Consider the following 24,816-nt stretch of genomic DNA (forward strand, 5'->3'; position numbering starts at 1 on the left):
TTAAACATATGGCAGCCGATTCTTTGTTTATTGTTTCCTCTTCTGGTGTCAATCAGATTACTTTTTCAATTGACGTTGTTTGATTATGCATTGTCTCCATCCCAACTTTGTCCCAATTCACAACCTTGATTACAAAATCAGAAATCCAGATCACTTTCGGGCCTATTTGCATTTGTATTGATTCAGAAGCAGTTTGCAGAAAATTTGTCAGCTTAAATATAATTGAAATAATTGTAATATTCTCTGTGGTAGGGGGTGGTTTGCCATAGTTATTTTCTTCAAGTGTCCTCTCTGACTTGCCTCTTTTACCGCAAAGTCGGAACAAACAAATATCAGCTGTGGAATCGCGTTTTCAACCACTGCCTTGCCCAAGAAACGGAAGAAACCTTGAAATAATTAAGCCATATACGCTTGAGGCTTTTAAATAAGAAGGCTATACCCACAAACCTTCGTGTGCACCAGACTGCAAGCTGCTATGCGTAGATTCAAAGAAAACTGACAACAGTAGTTTGCCTCCTGCCTTTTTAGGCTGTTTAAGTCTGTCCATGATATGAATGTCCTCTGATTTTTCCTTTATTGTTTAAACGGTAGGCTATGTATAGCAAATCATAAACTGCTTTTAAATGTTGTAGGCCTTTTTGGGCCTCTTGAAACACGAACATTCACACCCCTTTAATAAAGTCAATATTAAACTTAACTGTCAAACGAATATATAGCTTAATGTAGCCTATGAAACATAACCAATGCTCCATAAAGTCTCTGCTTTCTTATAGTTAATTTTGTTTAAAATGCAAAGAACGCGCTCAGCAGCTGTTTTGTTCAACGACAACTGTCATTTTATTTTTGGATGATTTTTAATTGTTGAAAACATTGGTTTCTACCATGTTTTATTTTATTTATTTTTAGCCTATATAAATTTAAATTAAATTGCCACGTTTTATTTCATTTTTTTTTTATTAACATATTTAAAATACATTTTAAAATATTAATTTACCTTATATAAAATTATAGGCTTCTGTAAGTTGAATAGCTTTATTGCACACAATAAGCATTGAATGGGTAGGTAGATATTTAATTTGAAATAGGAAATTAATTGGAACAACAAAAGAAGAGTTCATAAACAAATGTCTTATCTTTGTCGATTTGTTAATTTGCCGTAATCTACCATCTGTAGGCTACACAAGTAAACAAGGGGGCGCGGTCCTCTCCGCCCGAGCTGGCACCCAATCAGCCCAAATCTACATCTTATGTAGAGTGTTATAGCCTATAGCACAAGGAGAAGCTGGTTTTATTCAACTTCGTCATCCATTGTGCCCCTGGGCGTCAATGGTCCACTTCAGCTCTCATTCATCACGGTGGAACATGGATACGAATCCCCCAGAGCTGATGTTTGAAGTGGGATGGAGCCGTTGGCTTGCTCAGCACTTGTGGTCCTGTTGTGGGTCACTAATGTGTTCATGCCTCACCTATAAATGTCTGTGTCTCACTAATCCTGACGCTAAAAAGTCTTTGAAGCTAAAAACATCACTGGCATGTGATCAGTCAGAGTTTGTTAGCAGGCTCTACACACAGGCATCCATGCTTTCACCTGAGATTTCCTCACATCCTCTGTCTGAACAAGAACGCATAAGCTACGTAAACAGTCAGGGTTTTCTCCATGCAACAGACCACAAAGCATGAATGCAAAATGTAATCTTATAATGCATAACGCTGTCCAAGTAGACAATTTTACCAATTGCTATGGATTTAGAGGAGCATGCAGCATTTACTTGATAAGCTAATGTGTCGTTGTGTTTCATCGCACATCCGAGTACTATCTCCATCAGTTTCTGATGACTAGCCTATACGCATGAACATATATGTTTTGGAGTATTTTGGATTATTTAATTAGGTTTTGTGTGTGTGTGTGTGTGTGTTCTCTCTTTCTATTCGGTTTCCTGTTTGAATACAGTCAAGAGATGTGTCATACAGGCGTTGTTTATCCTGTGTGAAACTTACAGTCATTGTTCTTTGCATGAGTTAAAAGTCGCTGAATTTGCAGTTTGAAGGTGTAAAGCGTAGGCTACTTGTGAAAACCCTTACAGGACTTTAATACAGCAAATCACAGGTAAAAAAAAAAGTACGGGACCTTAATAGTCGCACACAAACTGAGGATTTTAACAAAAACTATGTAATTGATTCGTGATTAAGTTCCAGCAATCATAATGACTTCTCAATAGAAGTAGCCTACATAATTGCACTTTTAACTTCTGATGTCTGAAACTTGTGCCTACCAGAATGTTTAAGAATTATAAAAATAAAATAAAAAAAATAGTAGAACTATAATAGCATACGATACAGTCATAGGTCTACATTACAATAAAAAAATGTTGTCGTAGGGATTCCTGACTGAACGCATAAGAATACAATCGATCGTTTGGAAATGCAACTGTCAATCAAGAAGTCACGCCTCCTATTCGCCTGTTCACTGCGACTTCAGACAAAGAAATCATTCGCACTGGTGACGAGTGACATTCAGATTGTTACGATGTTTCTTTTATGTCGGTTTGTATTTTGTTTCATTTTGTCACTCATTTTTGCTCTCAGACTTGTCAAGGGAAACTCAGGATATGGTATGTAGCAACTCTGAAATAGCACGTCACAAAAAGGCCTTGTTAAGACTCTTTTGAGAAATAATTTTGGTAAACATTAAGTTTTGTGTACGCTTTTTACAGCTGTTCAGTGGTGCTTTGGATTCAGCAACTGTAGCTCATTGGACTTACTCCATTGTCAGGAAACGGAGCTTCCACTGTGTTCCAAGCTGTGTTTCAGTGAAGGGTAAGAGCATTTTTTCTACTACATTTTTATCTGCACTACAAATGAAATTACACTGTAAAATGTTTTGTGAGGTAACCTAAAACTGTGAATAATAAAATAAAAAATGAAATACTGTACATCTAAATAATATACAAATTGATTACAAGTCAAAAAATATGATTTCATATGGCTGAATATTTGTACATTTTTTACAAAAATAAAAAATGGAATTGCAGACAATATAAAAGCTCAATACAATTATTCAGTTTTTACAATTAAATTAATTAAAACAAAGATCATTATAAACTATAAAATATAATAGATATATTAAAAAAGAAAAAAAACAATCTAAAAATGTAAAATGCTTATATGACTTTAAAATACAATTAATTATTGCATTAATTTTAAAGATGGAAGTAAAATGTTCTGTGTAATTGGTATTCATTTTAGCCACAATTTTACCCCCATTGTTACTGAACATGCAAATATAAACTTATTCCCTTGTATATTGTGTAGATGCTTTCTTGAAATTTAATTTGAAATGTTTCATTTTCACAATCTAGTTTCAACCATCCAAGAAAAAAAAATTCTCAGGACAATGTTTTCAATGCATGTCAGCATGAGTTTATCATACAGATTTACTTTTTTATTATGCATTTGTGAGTTTAACTGCTCACTCATTGATTCAAGACCTGCAGATACGTTTCTGTGTTTTAATGTTTTGTACTGAGAAGTAAGTCTGGTTTTTATTTGCGTACAGATGCTTCTCCTCTGAGAATGTCCCTTCTGGGAATGAGACGAGCTGGCTGGCAGTGCACAGCAGCAGAGGGCCTTCTGTTCATGATGCCACTGTAGCTGCTTTGACTGACAGGGTGCAGATTGGGAAGCCCCTCCTCCTGGAAGTTTCAGGTTATTGTCAGCCTTGCCATAGCAACCCTTGTGTAATGTAATTTGCTTGTAATTTGATTGGGTTTTTAGTTAAATTTATTTAATTGATTTGAACACATCTTAAATAAAGACACTTGAAAAACAAATGGAAATCTAAAAATAATGCAATATATTACATAATACATTTTTCATTTAAGTATAAATTTACTTAGATTTTTAAGTATACTTCAGTATATGCATGGATCATGTATGGCTATATATTGAAACACATATAATTATATAGCAATAAAGCCAATAAAGAACCCAACTTTTATCTCACTTTTGCATAGTTACACATTTCTTATATGAAAATATTTTTAGTAGTATAGAGAATTTTTTTTTACTGAAAACAAATTTAAAAGTCATGGCAACATGGTGTGTGTGTATGTGTGTATAATATTTTTCATAATTGTGTACATATATTGCACATAGATACAGTACCAATTTTAATCACATGTACATCTATATATTATAAAGTGTATTATTGAATAAGTCAATATATTGCTACATTTTTCATTAAATTATATTCATTATATATTATTTTTTATTTAATATATTGTAATATATAAACAAAATATATTATTCCTATATTTTCAATATACATTAAAAAATGTGATTGTTAATATATAAGGAATATATATTTTACAATATTCTTTCCTCAAAACATTATCTATGGCTAAGCAATGCAATGTAACCCTTTGTATATGTTCTTGTTCCAGGCATACTAAATCTGAGCAAAGAAAACGTTTCTATGGTTTTCATTACATTTAGTGGGAACTCTGGTCCTCAGGGTCTGCATAATATATCTGTTATGGCCAACGGATACCTCACCTGCTACATAGATGCGATATTACAAGCTGCTGGATTGTACTATTTAAGTATGTTTAGCTGCAAAACAACAAATATACAGGAAGAATAACACAGCTTTTGTGACCACCATATGTCTTTGTATTTTTAGATGTGACCATGATGAACAGTATCTACACTCATTTTGCCAGCTGGAAGATTAGAGCGTGTCCCTTTGGGACTGAGTACTTGAATCTCATGTTGTCCAAGAGAGATCAGGATATCCCATCTTGTGCCCCTCTGCCCACAGATGCAGAGGACAAGCAGCAGGGTAAAGCCTCAACAAGATCCATAGACAGTCACAAGCGAGGTGTGAGGTCCCATGCATTCATAAAGAAAAGCAACGCAGTTCTACAAACTTATCATCGCTTTTTATACTTTAGCGCTCTGTATGTGTGCTGTGTTTTCCAGCTGTTTGGATCTTTTCTGATAAAAGGGCATATGCATCTGAAACAGACATTCAATTTGTAGCAGTAACAGAAGAACCTGATCCTCTATACTTTCATTGGAAATTTGGGGATGGACCAGAAATAAAAACAACATCCAGAATCTACAAAAAGAGATATCTCTTACCAGACAAGTACTTTTTGTTTCATCTATTTTCATACTTACCTTTCACAAACTTACGAGCTTACAATTATAGCATATTTCATACAGATTAAATATAATGTTTTACTGAATCAATACTTTATATATCTAGAAGTGTTTAGTTACTTTTTTATTTATTCTTTATTTATAATTATAGTCTTATTTTGATATAAGTTTTGTATTGAGAGACATGTCTATTTATTTATTTTCCTATCTTTATTTGCAGATACAGTGTCACTGTCAGTGTGTCTAATGGTCTCACATCCATCAGCTCAGATGTTTATCCGCTCGTGATTCAGAGAGCTGTGCAGCCCAACAGGCTTCTGTATAGTCCCTCAGTTTTATCACACAGCTTTGTGAACTTCACCTGCCGGATCAGCGCAGGAACTGATGTCTCATATGTCTGGAATTTTGGTGATGGAACAGAACGAGACGGATCAAGCACTGAGCATCATGTCTACAACAGGTAAAGAAAATGCATTCTCCTGGCTGTATTGTTTTCAAATTATTTATCGTTTGTTGTTTTTATGATTTTTTTTATATATACATTTGTAAGTTATTTCCACCAAAATCTTGTCCTCAGTCATAATTGTTGGTCACTTATGACACAGAATGCATTTATTTTTACATTATTTTTCAATTTTTCTACAGAACTGGAGAATACATAGTAGAAGTTATTATGTCCAACCTGGTGAGCTCAGCCTCTTTAACAGGGCACATCTTTGTCGTTGAAGAATTATGTCAGCCTCCTCCCGTGAAAAATATGGGCCCAAATAAAATACAGGTGTGGCGGTATCAAACTGTCCATCTTGCTGTGACATTCGAGGCTCAGATTCAGTGCAATGTTACCAGAGGTCTTCTGTATAGATGGACTATATATGATATGAGCGGACGACAACTGCTCTTCCCACACATAGACATGGGACGGCAGTATACTGATCTTCCAAAATACCTCCTTCATTATGGAACATATAAAGCTATAGCAAAGGTAATGTCTTTTTGTCACTTCACTGCTTTGCTTAAATGTTCTGTCAGATAATCTAAAAAGGGCTTGATATGGTAACATTTAAATAGCTGCTATAATTTAAATATATGCAACTATTTATATTTATACATACTTTACTGTACCAAAGTTTGGGGTTATTTGCAAATGCTGGATTTATTTGAATAAAAATAGTAAGAAATGTTATTGCAATTTAAAATAACAGTTTTCTATATTTAATATGTTTTAAAAAAATGTAATATTTTCCCGTGATGCGCAGCTGAATTTTCAGCATCATTACTCTAGTCTTCAGTGTCACACGATCCTTCAGAAAATATTCAGATATGCTGATTTGGTGCTCAAGACACATTTCTTATTATTAGCAATGTTGAAACAGTTTGTATATCGTCAAAAAATCCTGAAAACAACTGTATCATGGTTTCTACAATTTTTTAAATTTTTTTTTCAGGATTCAAAAGCATTTATTTGAAACTCTATAAATATCTTGACCATCTCTTTTGATCAGTTTAATGCATTCTTGCTGAATAAAAGTATTAATTTCTTTAAAATCTTACTGACTCACAAACAACTATAGTGTATATCCAAATATATTCCAAAATATAAATTTATGTTATTAAATAAATGATAACCTTAGGTTGCACCACAACATTAATTTCAAGAGTCAGATCACATAGCTGGTTAAGGTATCTGCTTACTTTAGCCTAACTGTTCTACATTTTAATAGACATATTTACATGGGGAGATACTAACACAAGTTTTATTTAAGTCCAAGTAACCGGTAGTGTGGTGTACAGCAACTACAGTGTTTTAATTGAAGTGGTACGCAGTCCTCCTGTCAGTGTCATCAGCGAAGCCACAAATATTTTCATCAATCGTCAGAGCGGCACCATCATCACTCTTGACGGACGGGAATCACATGACCCAGACTACCCCAATAATACTATGAGGTACAACAGTGTTTGTTCATTGATACATTCTGTCATTTTGACTTAAATCACATCTGTTTTCTTGTTTCTGTTTTAGTTACAGCTGGTCGTGCAAGCCAGTAAACTCAGAAGAGAGCAGCTGTTTCAACAGGAACATTGTGACCACTTCAGCAGTACTTACATTTCCCGCTCTTTTCTTGAAACCTGATTTTGACCTGCTTAAATTTACTCTCACCGTGTACAGTGGCCATCGATCTTCCTCATCTGAGATGTTCATCACTGTAACATCAAAACATGTCAGGTGGGATAACTAAAATTACATGGTTATAAAAAATACATAACATGCAATAAACACAATATAGTGGCACAAAGTATGTTGTATATCACATGTTTAATAAATATATATTTTTTTTATTCTCTGCAGCAACATTCATATGTCTTGTAAACATTTCCGAGAAAATTCAGTGAACTGGAATGAGCAGTTTTCTGTTTCTGCTTTCTGTGATGCTTGTGGTTTTAATGCAAAAAATGTGACCTATTACTGGAAACTTTACCTGGTTAATTCCTCAAGCAAAGCTGTACCAGAAAGTAAGTTAACAGCCATACAGAAATACACCTTTATTAGCATTGATGGTTCCATTTAGAACCTTTAACATCCAAGGAACCTAGAACCTTTCAATTGATCTTATACTGGAAAAAGGTTTGGGGAACCAAAAATGGATCTTTTCTGCAACCACCATGAAAACCTTTATTTTTAAGAAAGTAAACATCTAATATTTACCAAGTCAATTGTTTAGTTTGTGCTTTTGGATCAATTTGAAATTGATTGCTCTTGCTCTTTCTCTCAGTTCCGTTCTGCAGCAGTATGGATCTCGGTTTACCCTCCAAAATGGAAGAGAGCTTACATTTCTCCAAGCCTGCTGTGACACCCTACACTCCAGCCTATTTTACTAAGCCTTCCGTTCCAGTATCTCTAGCTCCTTATCTTTTATCTGAAGATACTGACCTTACAGCCCCAGTTACACAAGATACTCTGACTTCAATAATACATAAAAAACACCATAATATTAGTGTACCAACTCTAATTGAAAACCCCAGCACAAACACGTACCACCATGCAGCATTTCCGACTATGGCATCTTTACACCCCCCCTTCCTTCCGTCCTTCCCCGAGGAAACAGAGTCGTCCGGGAGTCAATGGGAGTATCAGGGGTCTTTACCAGCCTCAGATAAGGTGTCACTGACTGATATGACCTCAGGTAAGATACTGTATTGAGAGTGACAGTAATCATGTCTTAAAGTCAGAATCATGTGAATTAATGAATTATGTAAAAGATTTAAAACTCGAATAGGATTACCTATAATAATAAAGCTTTTGTCTTTATGCTTTAAAACAAATTTAGCTCCGTACAGCATTGATAGTTGATGTTTTCGATTATAATATAATGAGATTAGACGCCCCCTGGTGGTTGTTGCTTTTAGATAAAATGGGAAGAACACAGCTGAAGGCAAAAGCAATTTGTGGAGATTTTTTTTTTATTTATTTGGTCAGTTATAATCTTGCAGCACCAGGATTGCCACTGATGAAAATAAAATAAAGCAATATTTAAAATTACTTTTAACTCACATTATTTTAGTATCATTGATACACCACCACAATAGTTTTTGTTTATATTTTGAATTAAAGTTTATGTTTTATATTTCTGATTTCACTTTAATTTTAAAGTGTAACTTTTAACCAATATTATTTTAGTGTCATTGACACCACAATATTTTTTTGTTTATATTTTGAATTAAAGTTTTTTTTATTTATTTCTGATTTCACTTTAATTTTAAAGTGAAATGTTGTTGTGTAACTGTTTTTATTATTATTGTTTTAAATATTACAGTATAGTATATTTAGTTTTAGTTATATTAGTACTAGTTAAATTACACAAAAATGAGAAATGCTGCTTTGGCAACTAGCTGAAATAAAATAAGTTTAAAGCAATCAAATAAAATCTAATAATAACAAATAAAATCCTAACTTTGTGAGCTACGTTTGCAGATTTTCATACTGAGGACATGATTTACACAGACGTTTATCAAGAGTCGATATCAGGCGATCATCTCTCCCTACCAGGTATTTTACATCCAATTAAACAATAATTTTATTATAATAAAAAAACAGTATACTGAATAAGCATGTCGCTCATTCGATTTTTGGTGCTGTTTATAGAGTATGATTACTATAGTTTTGGAATTGAAGAGGCTGATCCTGGTGTCCCAGTTGGCAGACCTACTGGTATATATTTTTATGTTCTGCATAAAAACAAAACAATAATGATCTAATTGCTAGTATTTAAATGTTGTTGTGTATTTAACTGTGTCTTGTGTGTGTGTGTGTGTGGGACCAATTCATTGGGCTTTAGTTGGAACATATCATTCCCTCACTCTTACGACAATGAGGGTGATAATCTGGTGGACCCCAGACTGCATGGCCCAGCGGTGTCTGAGAAGACCCTGCTAGATCTGCACAGAAAGCTCATTCATCCGTCTGTGTTTGAGTCTTACACTCTCACAGGTACATCTCACAAGACTGAATTACCTAACCACTCATTTTACATACGGACTGTAAAAAAAACCTTTGGTTGTCGTCTCTTTCCTTTAGGATTATCCTCTTCGGTTGTCACATTTAAACCCTTCATACTTAAACCAAAGAGTCTTTATTTGCTTGAAGTGTCTGCAAGTGAGTTTTGGAAATGGAAAGCTACAAACAAATAAATAAGGCATTAAATATTTGTGAAGTTTTTTGGCTTAATGCTATTTGCATTTTTTCCCTCCTTGTCAGTTTCTGAGGAGCGGCTGCAAGGGAAAAGCCAGCTGTTCTTCCAAACTCAAGCTGTTCCTGAGGGATTGAGCTGCCAAGTGCAGCCCAACACAGGCTATGAAATTCACACTTACTTCAGCATCTTCTGCTCCTCTGGAAAAGAGGTCTACATTTTGCCTTATACTCCTTCCATTCATATTTTAAATTTTTCTTTGATCTGATCTTGAAGTAATTGTGTTTCCGTGTTCAGGATCTCTTGTATGAATACAGTTTTAGTGTGGGCAACAGTCCTAGGAAACTCCTTTACAAAGGCAGGGATTTCCAACATTACTTTAGTCTTCCTAGTGGAGATCCTAATGATGATTACAAAGGTACAAAGATTTAACAATGAAGCAGACTTTATTATGATCTCACACAAACAAGCTATATCTTATCTCAGAAATCCTCTTCTTTTTTCCCCATAGTCACAATCTATATAGAAATAAAGAACAGATTTGGAGCGACGACCAAACCATGTCCTGTGAAAGTGACTGTTCTTCCAAGCTTTCAGAGAAACGCATCCTCTCAGCTCAGCCCTGATCAAGAACTGTGCGGACACTATGGAATTATGCAGGAAATAAATTCTCACATCTTTATTTGATGTATTTAATGGACTTTTATTCTTTTTTTCCAGGTACATGTATGGAGTGGGTAACCTTACGGGTCTGAGTAAGATCGGAAGCAACAGAGACATCATCAACTACATCTCTCTTTTGATAGCGGTGCTGAACCGATTGAGTCTGGACGCAGAGTCCTCTGTTGAGCTTCTGACGCTCACACGCACTTCCATCATTACAGCAGCCTGTCAGCTGTCCAGCACTGATAAGGTCTTAAACAGACAAAGCCAATGTATTTAAGATTCTATAATTGCCATTTGTAATAAAAACAATATTTAAAAAGACTTTTAACCATGTATTATTTTAGCATAATTAATATTTATTATAATTTTTGCTAATATTTTGAATTAGTTTGTTTTCCACTATTTCCACTTTTTAGGTATTATTTGTGTGATTTTTATCTTTTTTATAATTTTTTTTTCTAAAATATTTGATTTGATATTCTAGTTTTATTTATTAGTTTTATTAGTTATTGGTTTATTTTGTTTTAGCTAATTTAGTACTTATTTAGTACAAGTTAAACTAAACAAAATGAGAAATGTTGTCTTGGCAACTAGCTGACAGTGAAGTGTTTTACATACATAAAATAATATATATATTTTTTTGTTAAAGTTTATTTTATTTCAAGTAATGATTTTTTTTTTTATTATTTTAATTTTTTTATGGTTTTAGTAACTATAATAACCCATAATAATTTTTTTATTATTTATTTTTTTTTAGGGAATTTTATTTGAAAAAATTTACAGGCTAACAGATCTGATAAGAGTCTCCAGTCAAGTAAGTATAACCCAGAATATTATATATAGCATTATATATTATATATATATATATATATATATATATATATATATATATATATATATATATATATATATATATCATACATTTAATTTCAGTTTCTGTTTGTAAAGTTTCATACATTTTGCTCATTATTTTTCATCTATCTTTTATCTGATTTAGGTGACATTTTACAGTGCCAAACAAGTAATTCAGCATGTTGACGACATCTCATCCCTCTCACATGAGTCCAAGCCTCCGGCAGGCCATATTCTGGACACTGGGATGGTGCAAGCACTAGTATCTCTCCTGTCTAGTGTGTTGGAGGCTCCAGTGCTCACTTCCAGACCAGGACACCAACTCACAAACAAAGTGCTTTACACCATCACTGATTTAGTACTGGTATGAGAAGCTTCCCTTATGTTGTGTTGATATGTTAGTTTACAAAATCACATGACATTAACATGCCCTGCTGATATCTTTTCTGTTAAAGAAAATAAAATCAGCAGAAATGTTTAATAACTAAGTCCTTCAGATTGTCCAGTTCTGGATACGTCTCGTGATCAGTTCATTTCTGCATTATATTTGCTGAAGGAAATTCAATGCTTGTTTTTGTTTTATTTAAAATTGAATTTTGGGATGCTGATTCCAAAAATAGTGTTATGTTCTAGCATCATTTTTTGTATTCAACAACCATTTGTAAGGTGAAGAAGTCTTGTATTATTCCTTAATCACCAGAAAAGCTGCCACAAAACACGATTCATATCTTCCACTGAGCCAGGTTACAATTATTTGTTTAATTCCTAACCCATTTTTTATGAATGATTCTGAAGACATTATTTTATGCCTAATTCTGATTCAAAGGTTAGTATTATGGCCAGTGACAGAAGAAAATGCAAACATGGGTATCATACAAGCAAAAAGTGACAGAAAATAACATCTTTAGTGAAAAAAACGTTAATCATTAAATTGAATATTTGAACATATTTTTCTGCTCCTTTGCAGATTATAAGTTCCATGATACATTTGAAATATTTCTTTTGTTAATATATTTCAGTCTTATTTTGATTTAAACAGATGCCTTCTGGCATTCTGTGATATTAAACGTGTACATTTTGATCGTAGGAGTGTTTGCTGTCCAGCAATGTCTGGCAGTACAATGTGAACACCATGTTCATGGAAGTGTTAGCCTGGAAGGATGAGCGGTCTCATTCTGGGGTGAAAACATTTGGCCTCACTGCGTTCCACCTCACTGACTTTCTGGAGATGCAATTTCAGCAATGGAGCAGAAACAGCCAGCACAAGCCCTGCGTCATTACCTGGCTCACAGTGTACAGGCAGAGCCCATACCGCTGGTCCAGACACGTGCAGGTACACCAGAAATGCATGGCTGTGTTTGAAAAAACATGTGGAGCAAATTACATTCTAATTTAATGCAACATTACAGCTCAGTGGAGAGACAGCAGAGATTCGACTCTACAATTGCACCACTAGGAAGGAAATCAAAGTCCGACATCTATCCACACCAGTTACTATTGAATTTCAGAGGAAAGAGGAGACAAATGTAGATGCTTTCTACTGCTTGATCACTAATGATGCCAAATTGTTTTCCTCTATTTGCTTACCCTGATTTGTCTTTGTTCTAGCGGAGTCCACACACACGGTTCACTCTTCTGCGCGGTCAGGTGAACACTCATCAGTTCAACATCACGTCACAGAGCCTTCAGAGAGCCATTCAGATCACTGTGCAGTTTAACAGGCCAGCTGAATGCCCCTTTCCCATCCTGCTGCTGCTTAGGTGAGGACACCACTGCATTTCAGTGATAGACTTCAGTGTTTTAGTTATCCTGAATATTAACTATAACATCTTTTTACAGGATGTATGAGCAGCCAACACCTAATCTGTACAACAAACAGAACATATATCACTGGAAAGGACAGACGGCTCGCATCTTCCTCCCTCAATCCTATTTACAGGGTTTGGTGAAACATTTTAGTCCATGCATTGTTTATTTTCTTATCATGAAATATGAACCTCATTTATTTTTTTATCATCATCATCATCTTATAAGATTTATATATAATAATAATAACAATAATAATGATAAATATAAAATAAAGATAGAGACATTTATATGAATTTATATATAATTTATAATTAATATATAGTCTATATTAATTAACATACCATATTTTAATTTATAGTGTTAATACAATATATTATTTAAATATAAATATATAATTGAATTGTATATAAATATCATTTTTATTTTTTATCATGAAATATAAACCTCATACATTTTTTTTATCATCATCATTTTTAAGATTTTATATTTTGGTCCTCACTATTATAAAATAATTATACATAATTTTACATATTAACCAAAAAATTTAGCCTATAGGCTGGAGCCTAAATCTTTCTTTTCTTTCTTTTTTTTTTAATAATATGCATCACTTCCATGAATAAATTTAATCTGTACAAAATATACCAAAATAACAGTTACTTAAGACAAAATTTCTTAGGACCTTTATGCACAACTGAAAATTACATCTAATTAATATAATTGTTTAACATATTTCATATTCATATTGTTTATTTTTAGTTCTATATATTTGTTTATCATGTTATTTGTACACATTGTTTAACTTATCAAATTATGTCACCAATTAATTTCACCTCTTTACCAACAGCTGCTAGTTCTGTGTACCTGAGGCTTCTCAATGCAGACTTTAATAAAAGCCCTAGCAACAAGTACATCGCCAGAGCTGTGAACTACACACTTCGCATTGAGTCTGTGGAGTGTTTGTCCTGGGATGGTGTGAAAGAGTGGAAGCGCAGTGGCTGTTTTCCTCATGGTGGTGTTTCCACAGACAAGATCTACTGCAGGTTCAGATTTACACAATAAATGCTCCACCTAGTGGTAAAACAAAAAACTAAAATTTCTGGATTTTTAAATGTTGTATAGTTACCTCAAATGTTTTAGTAATTGCTTCAGGGTCTTACATATAGGTTTGAAATTAATTCTTAATATAGTGTTGCTTAATATCAATTACTGTGTCAATCATTTGCTCTGACACCATGCACTAATAAAAAACACTAAAAATGTGTTTGTTTTTTTCCCCCTTTTTTCAGTTGCAACCACCTGGCATCATTTGCAGTATCACATGAGAACATCATAAGCAGCTACAACTCTGCAGATGTTTCACAATTTATCCAGTACACCTGCAATGCCTCTCTCCACATTTATCAGATCTGAATATGCTTGTTTTCCAACGTACACTTACAGATATTTTCTTCTTGTCTCGCAGCTCCGAAACCAACTACATACTGATCATTTTTTCCGTAATATTCCTGGCTCTCTACGTGGTGGTGTTGGTCATCTGTAGGAAGGCTGATGTTTCCATACAGAAAACTACAGGCTCATTTCTGCTACCAGAAAACAATCCCTCAGATCGCTTTCTTTATGCTGTCACCATAGACACAGGATTGAGATCTAGAACTAGAATGACAGCAAAGGTATTAATCATTATCACAGGAAATGAGAATGAAAGTGAAATCCTTATCAGAGACCACTGCTGCATGAATTTCTGAATCTTTGTCTATACATTGGCAGGTCCATATTGTTCTGTATGGAGATAAAGGTGTCTCTCAAACCAGGGAACTCAGCAGCTCTGACTCCAAACTCTTTACATGCAACTCAAGGAATACCTTTATTCTCAGGTAAATGCTCATTTCGCACATTTATCATTTTTGAGGCAGTAGTCAACTGTTAACCGATTTGTTACATATTAAACTATAATTTCTCATAATTTCACCTTTATTATTCAGTTCCCCAGAGAGTCTGGGTCGAGTTTGGAAGCTGCATCTTTGGCATGATAATGGAGGTTCATCTCCCAGCTGGTATCTGAGCCATGTGGTGGTCAAAGACCTGGTGCAGGGGTCCTGCTGGTTCTTCCTGGGCCAGTGCTGGCTGGCAGTGGATGAGGGAGATGGAAGGGTGGAGAGGAGTTTAGTTGCTTCTGAATGCAGCCTGACATTTAAACAGGTGAACCCTTATGTTGTTAGTGATTTACAGCTGGTTAAATATGGCTATAGATTTGTGTCTGTGCAGTGTCTTTAAAGGGATAGTTCACCCAAAAATAAAAATTCATTAAACGTCAGATCATTTACTCATCCTCTTGTCATTCCAAACCTGTATGCATTTCATTCTTCTGCTGAACACAGAAAATATTTTAAAGAATGTTGATAACAGTTTCGGTTCCCATTTACTTCCATTGTATTTTTGTCCATATACGGAAGTTAGTAGGAACTGAATCTGTTTAGTTAGCATTCTTCAATATATATATATATATATATGTGTGTGTGTGTGTGTGTGTTTTGCAGAACAACGAAAGTCAGGTTTGGAACACCGTGAGAGTGATTAAATGACAGAATTATAATTTTTCATTATAATCTTTTTAATTTGACAACAGTGCTCAATTTTAATTTAAAATGTATTTAAATAACACTCTTTAAAAATGTGTTTATCATTATTCGTTACAACAACATGTTTGTTTATCCATTCAATAATAATGTCTGCCATTTTTAGTTAAAAATCTTAACGTTTCACCTTACAATTGTTAAAAAATTAATACAATTGTTTCATATATTTCATATACAATTTATTTTGAGTTATATATTTGCTTACCACTTATTTTGTTACAACACCATTTTTATTTATTTATCCATTTAATAATAATTTCTGCCATTTTTAAATGTAATTTTGGCACTATTTTTTTTTTTTTTTTTACTTATTGCTTAAATCTTTAAGGCAGCAATTAAACTTTCGGAAAATTGAGCTTTGGCATCACAGGAATAAATTACATTTGAAAATATATTAAAATAGTACAGCTGTTTTAAATTGTAATAATATTTAACAAATATTTATTTTTAATTTATATTTTTAATATTTTATTTATATCTATATTTACTGTATTTTGATCCTATAATTGCAACTTGCTGTTGCCTCTTCTTTGAGGTAGAAAAAACTTCAAGGTTTAAAAGATTTTAACTGCATTCCCTACTGGCCTGCACAATACAAAAACACAAAGATTAATGAATGATGTAATATGTCATGCGTAAAATTATAATATTTTCTTTAAATATGTCTGTTATACAATTTAACACGAACATCTTGTGTTTTTCCTTCAATGTATCTGCGAAAGTTCCTGTATTTGAAACTCACAGAATACCTTGAGGACCTTCACCCATGGCTGTCTGTGTACAGTCGTCCGTCTTTCAGCTCTCACACACACACTCAGCGTTGGAGTGTGTGCCTGCTGCTCCTGCAGGGCTACATGTGTGTCAGCGCAGTGCTTGTAAATCTTTTGGAAGAACAGGTGTTCAACACAGAAATCAATACTTTCCAACAAATACTGTTGTGATTTTGTTGATTTACTTTAATTTTCACAATACTGAGATATGTCTTTGTTGTTTTCTACTCTACACCAATGGGCAGTGTTTTGTAGAGATGGGGCTTATTGATGTTTCACCGGTTTCCATGGTAACAGGCCTGTGCAGTGCTCTGGCTGTGCTGCCGGTGGGGGGTCTGGTGTCCCTGGTGTTTCGTGTCAGTAAGGTCAGAATCCTCAGGCTGCCTGATATTGTCCCTCAGTTTCTCCTTGCTACACAGTTAAACGTTAGATCTACTGCATGCATTCATTCAGACAATTTGTATTTATTATGTATGATATATTTAGTTATTTTACCTATATGTTACTGTTACTTGATCTGTTTTAGACCACATCCAGTAGTGTGTCCGGAGAGCAGTATAAGGTCAAGGTGCCTGATGTCTACTCTGTAGAAGGCATGTTTTTATGCATTTTCCTCTTTTGTTATCATGTGTCAGTCTACTCATTATTCAAAACACGTTCTATTGATTTGTCTGTTTCACAGATCACCATGATGCACTTCTGATAAATGATTGTGCATCGTATTTGTCCTGGAATACAGTTTCCCAATGGACTCAAGGATCATGGAAAACAGATTACAAGGTATAAAGTACAGATCAGTTAAATATGCTTCCTTTATATGCTCATTTAAATAAGCTTGACATTGAAATGATTTAAGTCTACATTACTAAAGACAGTGCAAATGGTGTGTTGCTCAGGACTGGAAAACCTCAGATTCAGTGTCTTTGTCAAAACTGCAAGAGGACCCTGATGCCATCTTAGAGATTGTAGAAGACTCCATGTCTGATGTCAACAGCAGATCACATGACAAATGCAAATGGAAGAAGTCTGATCTGAAATCACATACCTCTGCAGGTTTGTAAACTCATTAGTTAAAAATTATTTTATAAGAATGATATATGGTTATGTATTTATATTTTTAAAGCAATTATAATGATTAAAAAGAAAATAACTTATAGAAAACTTATTTTAATAGTATTTCACAATATTACTGCTTTTACTGTGAGCATAAGATACTTCAGTATCACTTTAAAGCAAGGTTCCATTTGTCAGTCAATCATCAGTTAACTTAAAAACTAAGAATGAAAAATACTTCTAAATCATTTATACATCATAAATACAATTATACTTTATTAAAACAAAACGTTGCACGTGCTCATATTATTTAATGGACCTGAGCTAACATGTACTGACAATGTTAACAAAATGTTAACAAAAATTAATAAATACTGTAACAGCTGTATTGCTCATTCTTAGTTAATTTAACTAATTTGAACAAATGGGACCTTATTGTAAAATGAGACTTCTTTTAAGCATATTAAAAACCTTACTGACCCTAAGCTCTTGTGCTGAAGTGTATTGAAAAGGATAATTTATGAACATTTACAAAAATCTCTTTTCTCTATTCTGTCCTTTTTTTCAGGCATCCTAGAGAACCGACAGGTTTGTGGTGGTAGAATCCAAAGTCTTCAATCCTGGTGTTATTATGTGGGCTGGAGCCTCTGCTTGTCTCTTTCTCTTACGTGCTTCATCATCACAGGAACTCTTGGAGTAAAGTGAGTGATCTTTTTATTAGTACTATATTCTGTTGCAGCTTGAATATTACTCGGGCACAATATTTGTTTCCCAAATATATGAAAATTAGGATTTAAATTTGTTACCCTACAGGTTCGACAAAACAAAGACTCTTCTTTGGGCTTATTCTGTGTTCTTTTCTCTTGTCTGCTGTGGCTTTGTACTGCATCCAGCAATGGTAAATCATCTTGATCCCGCACACAGATCTGTATATGGTTTCGATTTAATATTTGGCTCACATTTCCTGGATCTTAAAATAAAAACAAAAAACTTACATATGCTAATTTTATTTCCTCATACAGATACTCATAACTGCTATCACAGTGTCTCTGCTGCTTCGAAAGAAGCCAGACTGGTTCCACAGTCTAAGTGTAAAAGAGCCTGTCACTGAATTATTGAGACACAGGGACCAAAAACTTGAGAATGTCTTTGTTAGCAAATACCAGCAGTCTCATTTTGAAAAGGTAAAATCATTTCTATCACAGTGATACATCTATGTCAGAGAAGTTAAGAAGCCTGAAATCAAGTTTGCATCTATTCTGCATGATGTTGAATGAATGTGCAGACGCTCGCTGCCCGTCAGAGAGCCAGGTATTTGCGTCTGGTGGAGCCACCAAATTCAAGAGAGTTGAAGTGTGTGAGAGGCCAGATGAAGAAACAGACTCTCCTTCACAAAACCGCAAGGTCTTATTATGTGATCAGCCTCAATTCTTATTTTTTTTCTTATAACCTTTTACATTTGACTCTCAAAATGACACCTTTTATTCAACAGGGATTTGATGTTTCATCTAATCATGCTGTTGACAGTTCTGTTCGTGACCTATGGAAAGTCTGACAATGACTACAAGTACCATTTGAATCAAGCTATCAAATCTCATTTCACAAAGTAAAAACCAGACATTCTTAAATAACTACATTACATGAAATTATATTATTACTACAGTTTCTAACAATATTTTCTTATAAACAGGAGTCCGCAAAATTCATTTCACTCCATCCAAAAACATGACGATTGGTGGAACTGGACAACAACCGCTTTCCTTGAGAGATTATATGACAGTGCCATCTGCCATGATAAGAGAGTAGAAAATGAAGTACATTTTTAATGATTTAGTTAACATCTGTTGCTATTTTAAACGAGATTTGAAGGGATACTCCACCCCAAAATGAAATTTTTGTCATTAATCACTTACCCCCATGTCGTTCCAAACCCATAAAAGCTCTGTTCGTCTTCGGAACACAATTAAGATATTTTGTATGAAAACCGGGAGGCCTGTGACTGTCCCATCGACCTCGAAGTAAATAACAGTGTCATGGTCCATAAAAGGTATGAAAGTCATCATCAGAATACTCCATCTGCCATCAGACATATAATCTGGTTTATATGAAGCGACGGGAACACTTTTTGTAAGCGAAGAAAACAAAAATAATGACTTTATTCAACAATTCCTTTGTCAACAGTCTCCTCTGTGTCTCTCCATATCACTGTATGCTGCATATGCTCTTTTGTATCGTGCATGCCACTAGGATGCGCTGTTTTCTTTTAAATCAAAGCTAAATACAGTAGAAACAGTGCATCCTTGTGGCGCAGATGATACAGAAGAGCATACGCAGCATACGGTGATATGGAGAGACACAGAGGTTGTTATTTTTGTTTTCTTCGCTTACAAAAAGTGTTCCTGTCGCTTCATATAACCCAGATTGCACGTCTGATGGCAGATGGAGTATTCTGACGACGACTTTTATACCTTTTATGGACCTTGACACTGTTATTTACTTGGCAGTTTATGGGACAGTCACAGGCCTCCCGGTTTTCATCCAAAATATCTTAAATTGTGTTCCAAAGACAAACAAAGCTTTGACGAGTTTGAAACGACATGGGGGTAAGTGATTAATGACAAAATGTTCATTTTGGGGTGGAGTATCCCTTTAAGTGGCTTTGCAAAGGATACTGCTTACTATGTGTTGCTTTAACAGACAGGAGATTTCAGCTGTCCTTTTTCTCTTATTGGGAGTCCAGTCATAAGAAAGATCAAGAGCACATATAACTCGTCATGCCAGGTAAATCATCAACACTCACTGTTCTACAGTAATAAAAATAATTTCTTGTGAAGACACATTAAATGTATACACACAACACTTTGGACAGGCTAATATTTCTTTTCTCAATGCACAGATCCTGAATTTGTTGGGCAAGAACAATATTAAATGCTCTGATAACCAGTCTGTGGAAAAGAGACACTCACTTTGTGGGAAAGTTTGGTGTTATGAGGGAGAAAGTGTGAGTGTGAGCCTTGGAAAAACAAGGTCAGATAAACCTCTGATTAATCTGATATATCTAATATTTTAAATCTTATACTATGTGCAATATATAAAGAATATGTGTTGCATTGCTAAAAATAGGTCCAAAGCAATCAAGTCAATTAAAAAGCTTCGGGATACTGGCTGGATGACTCCTTTCACCCAAATTGTGATGGTCCAGTTTATCCTGTACAATGGGCCCAGTAACCTCTTCACAGCAGTCACTATCCTAGTAGAGCAAACCTCAACAGGAGCTCTGATACCCTCGGCAAGCATACAGTCCACTAGACTCTACCATTTCCCAGCTGCCCTTGACTACAGTGTTATGACCTGTGAGGTGAGCGTCTTATTACAGTCCATACGCATGTATCTTCATGTATGACAGCACAGTAGCTGAGCTGATAACATTAAAGGGATAGTTAAGCCAAATTACTCACCCTCATGTTATTACAAACCTGTATGTTTCTTTCATCTGTTGAACACAAACAAAGATAAGTTGATTAATGTTGGTAACCAAACAGTTGATGTAGCAATTGACTTCCATAGTATTATTTTCAAGATTTTTATTTCTATATATTTACATATGTTTAAATGTATTATATTGTAAATATATTAAACTTATTTTTCCTCTCTGTGTCTTTTTACTTCTAGCTTCTTTTCCTTGTATTCATTCTGCTTCATATGTATCGGCTAATATATCTTATGACTCAAAGAGAATGGCTTTACTGGAGAAACCTTTGGAGCTGGCTTGAGGTGACATTACACTCTTTTTAGACATGCATTTTTACACGGTACTATGTATTTTTTTAAAAACTGTAATCTGCTTTACTGTATTTTACATTATTGGAATAAATTTTTTTTTTTTTACACAGGTGACAGTATTCATCTGCAGTCTTTTGCGGTTTATCTGCTCTGTGTACATCTTTATGCTAAAAACAGAGACGATTGATTTCCTGCAGAAGGAGGATTTTGAATTACTTGTTGATCTAAGCCCCATCTTCTTTTGTGAACAGGTAGGACAATCCAGTTTAGTTCATTATGACATTACTTGTATGATTTTCTATCATCCCCCTATATAAAAAAAAATGCCATAATGTGACTCAATTGCGGATTAACATTTCAGGAGTACAAAAATGGTGCAGCATGTAGTTATATAGATCAAGTGAACAAATTTGTTCAGACTTCCTGCCTGCTTTCTGAATTTAAAAACGTGAATGTATTTTATCAACAGCTTTCTCAATCTCTCCTCGGCGTTGTGGTTAATTTGCTTCTACTGAAATGTGTGTCCTTACTACGGCTAAACAAAGCAATGGCAGCAGCTGTGTCTACTTGGAAGCTGATCTTCTCCAACCTGCTTTGGTTACTGGTAGCCCATCGATTTACATAACATCTATGTAATATGTTGAAATCAGTTCACCCCATTAATGTAACTAAAGGCTACTTCCATTAAATTACGTATCTTTATTTCTATTTAGGCACCTGGTGTTATTGTCGCAGTGGCTCTCTCCAGTCTCCGCAACTTGATCTTTCATTCATTCCCATTTACCAGTATCACTAGATCTGCTCATTTGCTCTTCACTCGTTTCTTTTGCATGAGCCACTTTAGTGACATTTACCTCCAAGCCCAAGTCCCATCAACAATTTATTTTGGAGCTATATTGTGCACTATGATTCCATTTAATGCTACGGTATGTATTGGAATATCATAATATTGATGATACACAGTTTATATTTGAGTGCAGTTAAATCTCATATATAGTTAAAAGTGTAACATTTATTAATGAAAAAGAAGGTATTAAAACTATACCTCCTAGACTGGCTGACATGATTCTGTTTTGATTTTTTTCAGGTAATTGCCGCCCTTACCTTTTTTGTGAAACAAAAAAAGAAAACTAAAAAAAGAAAACATTTACTGACTGTCTTTGAGCTGATGTCTTATGTCAAAGACAAGGCTTTACTCATTGTTGGCAAAGCCAGTCACAAGTCAATTGACCATCAAGTCCACACTAATGTAAGCAGTCTGTTTTCATTAAGACAGATTAAATATAGAAATACTCTTGACTGCATCTTTTTTATTCATTTAAGGACAAATCTGCTTTTGTTTTCACAGAGGGTTTACTTAGCAGAGATTGAGGATGTCATGGATGAACTATTGTTCCATCTCTGCACTATGTCAGACAGTCTCCACAACACCCTGCCAGCAAAAGAAAATCTATTTGAAACTCAGAGTAATTTCTCTGTGCCGCTTTCTGGGCATGTTTATAGCTCAGACTCAGAGGTGATTGTTTTACTTTTGCACAGAACTCAAATTATTCAAGCTGTATTGTACAAGCACATATTTATGCAACTTATGCATGTATTTTACTATATTTATACAGTATTAGTAATGTGTCTGAATAATATGTCAGATGTCTGAAGCACCAGTGATAAAAGTGAAAAAGGTTATCTAATAAAATGTATGTTATATTAAAAGAATAGTTCACCCAGAATGAAAAAATTTACTCACCCTCAAGCCAACCAAGATGTAGTTCAGTTTGTTTCTTCATCAGAACAGATTTGGAGTAATTTAGCATTACATCACTTGCTCAACAATGGATCCTCTGCAGTGAATGGGTGCCGTTAGGATGAGTGTCTAAACAGCTGATAAAAACATCACAATAATCCATAAGTAAACCATATGACTCAAGTCTATCTATTAATGTCTTGTGAAGTGAATAAAACCTTATGCCATTGCTGCTGGCCCAAATTTCTCCAAATCTGTTCAGATAAAGAAAAAAACAACAACTCATCTATATCTTGGATGGCCCAAAGGTGAGTATATTTTCAACAACATTTTACTTTAATGTCTAATAATTTTCTTACATTATATATATAATTGCAACAATTGCATATATACATGTTTTGTATAGAGTGTAATTTTTGATGGACTGGGGAAGAAACATTTAGGATGCCAGGCCTCATATAGGGAAAACACTCACAGGTAGACTTGTTTTCTATGTCAAATTCCAAATACAGTAGAGTTGAGATGCAATATGAATGAATAACAAAGTCTATCACTTTAATGTGCTAATTGTTTCATTTAAAGATCATCACTTGAACACATAACATCTCAGTACTTACAAGGCAGAGGAAGAATGCAGGAGGAGAGTTTTTCAAGAGGGCCGAGGAATTTCAGAAACTGCCTCAAAGATCCAATCAGAGAGTCAGAAGGGACTGGACAGGCCCAAATTCTTTCTTCAAGCAAGCAGACCCATTGTGCAAAAGCTGAATGGAAGGACAAAGTGTACATTAAATCATCAATTCCGCCTGATCCAAGCAGGTTGGCGGATGAGCGTAATTTCGCCATCAAGACACAAATCATGACTCAAAAGATGAGAGGGCACACTCTTCTAACCTCATCAACTCGCAAAGTGAACATGGGTCATCATACAGCACATGGCAAGCGAGCTGGAGAGTCATATGTGTTTAATACATCTTCCATTGAGGGAATGGACAATTCTGTACAAGGGCAAACAATTATTCCAGGATTCATTGAACAATGTATGTAATACAAGAAAAAAGAGCTGTTCGGTTTTACAGTTTCATTCCAGAAGAGAATTAGCATTTACTAGCCACATTTCCTCTGGTGTTGGGTTTTCAGAATGGTCCTTAACATTACTTTAAAAACTTATTTGATCTGATTAAATACCTCAAAAGTGATATTTAATTTGCATGAAGTTGCTAAAATATTAAGAGACTAAATTAGACTGTTTTTTAAATATACAAATTTTAAAATTCACATTTGGGTATTATTTGCGTTTGTGTGAAAATTTATGAGGGTGGCCCCTTCTCTTATTTTGCAATTAAAAATGAAACATTCTTTTGCTAAAAACCAATTTTAAGAAATAAAACTTTTATATATCTACAGCTTTTTCTCATTTACTATATTACTTCACCCATGCTGTCAAAATGCAGATCCGTGTGAATGTCATATTTGACCTATTAACCACTAAAAACCTTCAATCGTAAAAGCAGTAACTTGCTCCTAGCTACACTTCCTGGATCTCGTCTTATCTCTTTCACTAATCGTCCAATCAGCTTACCGCCCACGACAGATCATCCAATTGGGGTTTTGAACGTGCATGAACTGCGGGCTTGAGTGGCGACCGATGATTGGCCGAG

General features: G+C 34.5%; 1 protein-coding gene across 1 annotated transcript; it reads left to right on the top strand.

Annotated features, from left to right (window-relative positions):
- Positions 1-1,203: 1,203 nt before the first annotated feature.
- On the top strand, positions 1,204-24,698 carry LOC109103694 (polycystic kidney disease 1 like 1). The gene is made up of 53 exons (XM_042751904.1): positions 1,204-2,612; positions 2,715-2,817; positions 3,557-3,705; positions 4,443-4,601; positions 4,682-4,879; positions 4,981-5,149; positions 5,384-5,623; positions 5,809-6,145; positions 6,926-7,107; positions 7,184-7,387; positions 7,511-7,674; positions 7,935-8,345; positions 9,134-9,208; positions 9,305-9,384; positions 9,451-9,649; positions 9,737-9,814; positions 9,917-10,059; positions 10,146-10,266; positions 10,360-10,483; positions 10,569-10,761; positions 11,272-11,328; positions 11,512-11,730; positions 12,454-12,699; positions 12,776-12,892; positions 12,975-13,126; positions 13,206-13,306; positions 14,020-14,215; positions 14,462-14,545; positions 14,638-14,845; positions 14,943-15,049; positions 15,158-15,374; positions 16,534-16,707; positions 16,827-16,946; positions 17,108-17,174; positions 17,264-17,361; positions 17,478-17,634; positions 18,203-18,335; positions 18,448-18,532; positions 18,657-18,818; positions 18,920-19,038; positions 19,127-19,240; positions 19,325-19,448; positions 20,332-20,415; positions 20,531-20,661; positions 20,758-20,992; positions 21,307-21,408; positions 21,528-21,668; positions 21,887-22,021; positions 22,131-22,343; positions 22,505-22,666; positions 22,766-22,933; positions 23,565-23,635; positions 23,741-24,698. Exons 1-53 carry the CDS (start codon positions 2,423-2,425, stop codon positions 24,201-24,203), a joined length of 8,481 nt encoding a protein of 2,826 aa, XP_042607838.1. The 5' UTR covers positions 1,204-2,422; the 3' UTR covers positions 24,204-24,698.
- Positions 24,699-24,816: the final 118 nt, after the last annotated feature.

Source organism: Cyprinus carpio, chromosome B24 (genome assembly GCF_018340385.1).
Source record: "Cyprinus carpio isolate SPL01 chromosome B24, ASM1834038v1, whole genome shotgun sequence".
In the NCBI taxonomy this organism is placed as follows: domain Eukaryota; kingdom Metazoa; phylum Chordata; class Actinopteri; order Cypriniformes; family Cyprinidae; genus Cyprinus; species Cyprinus carpio.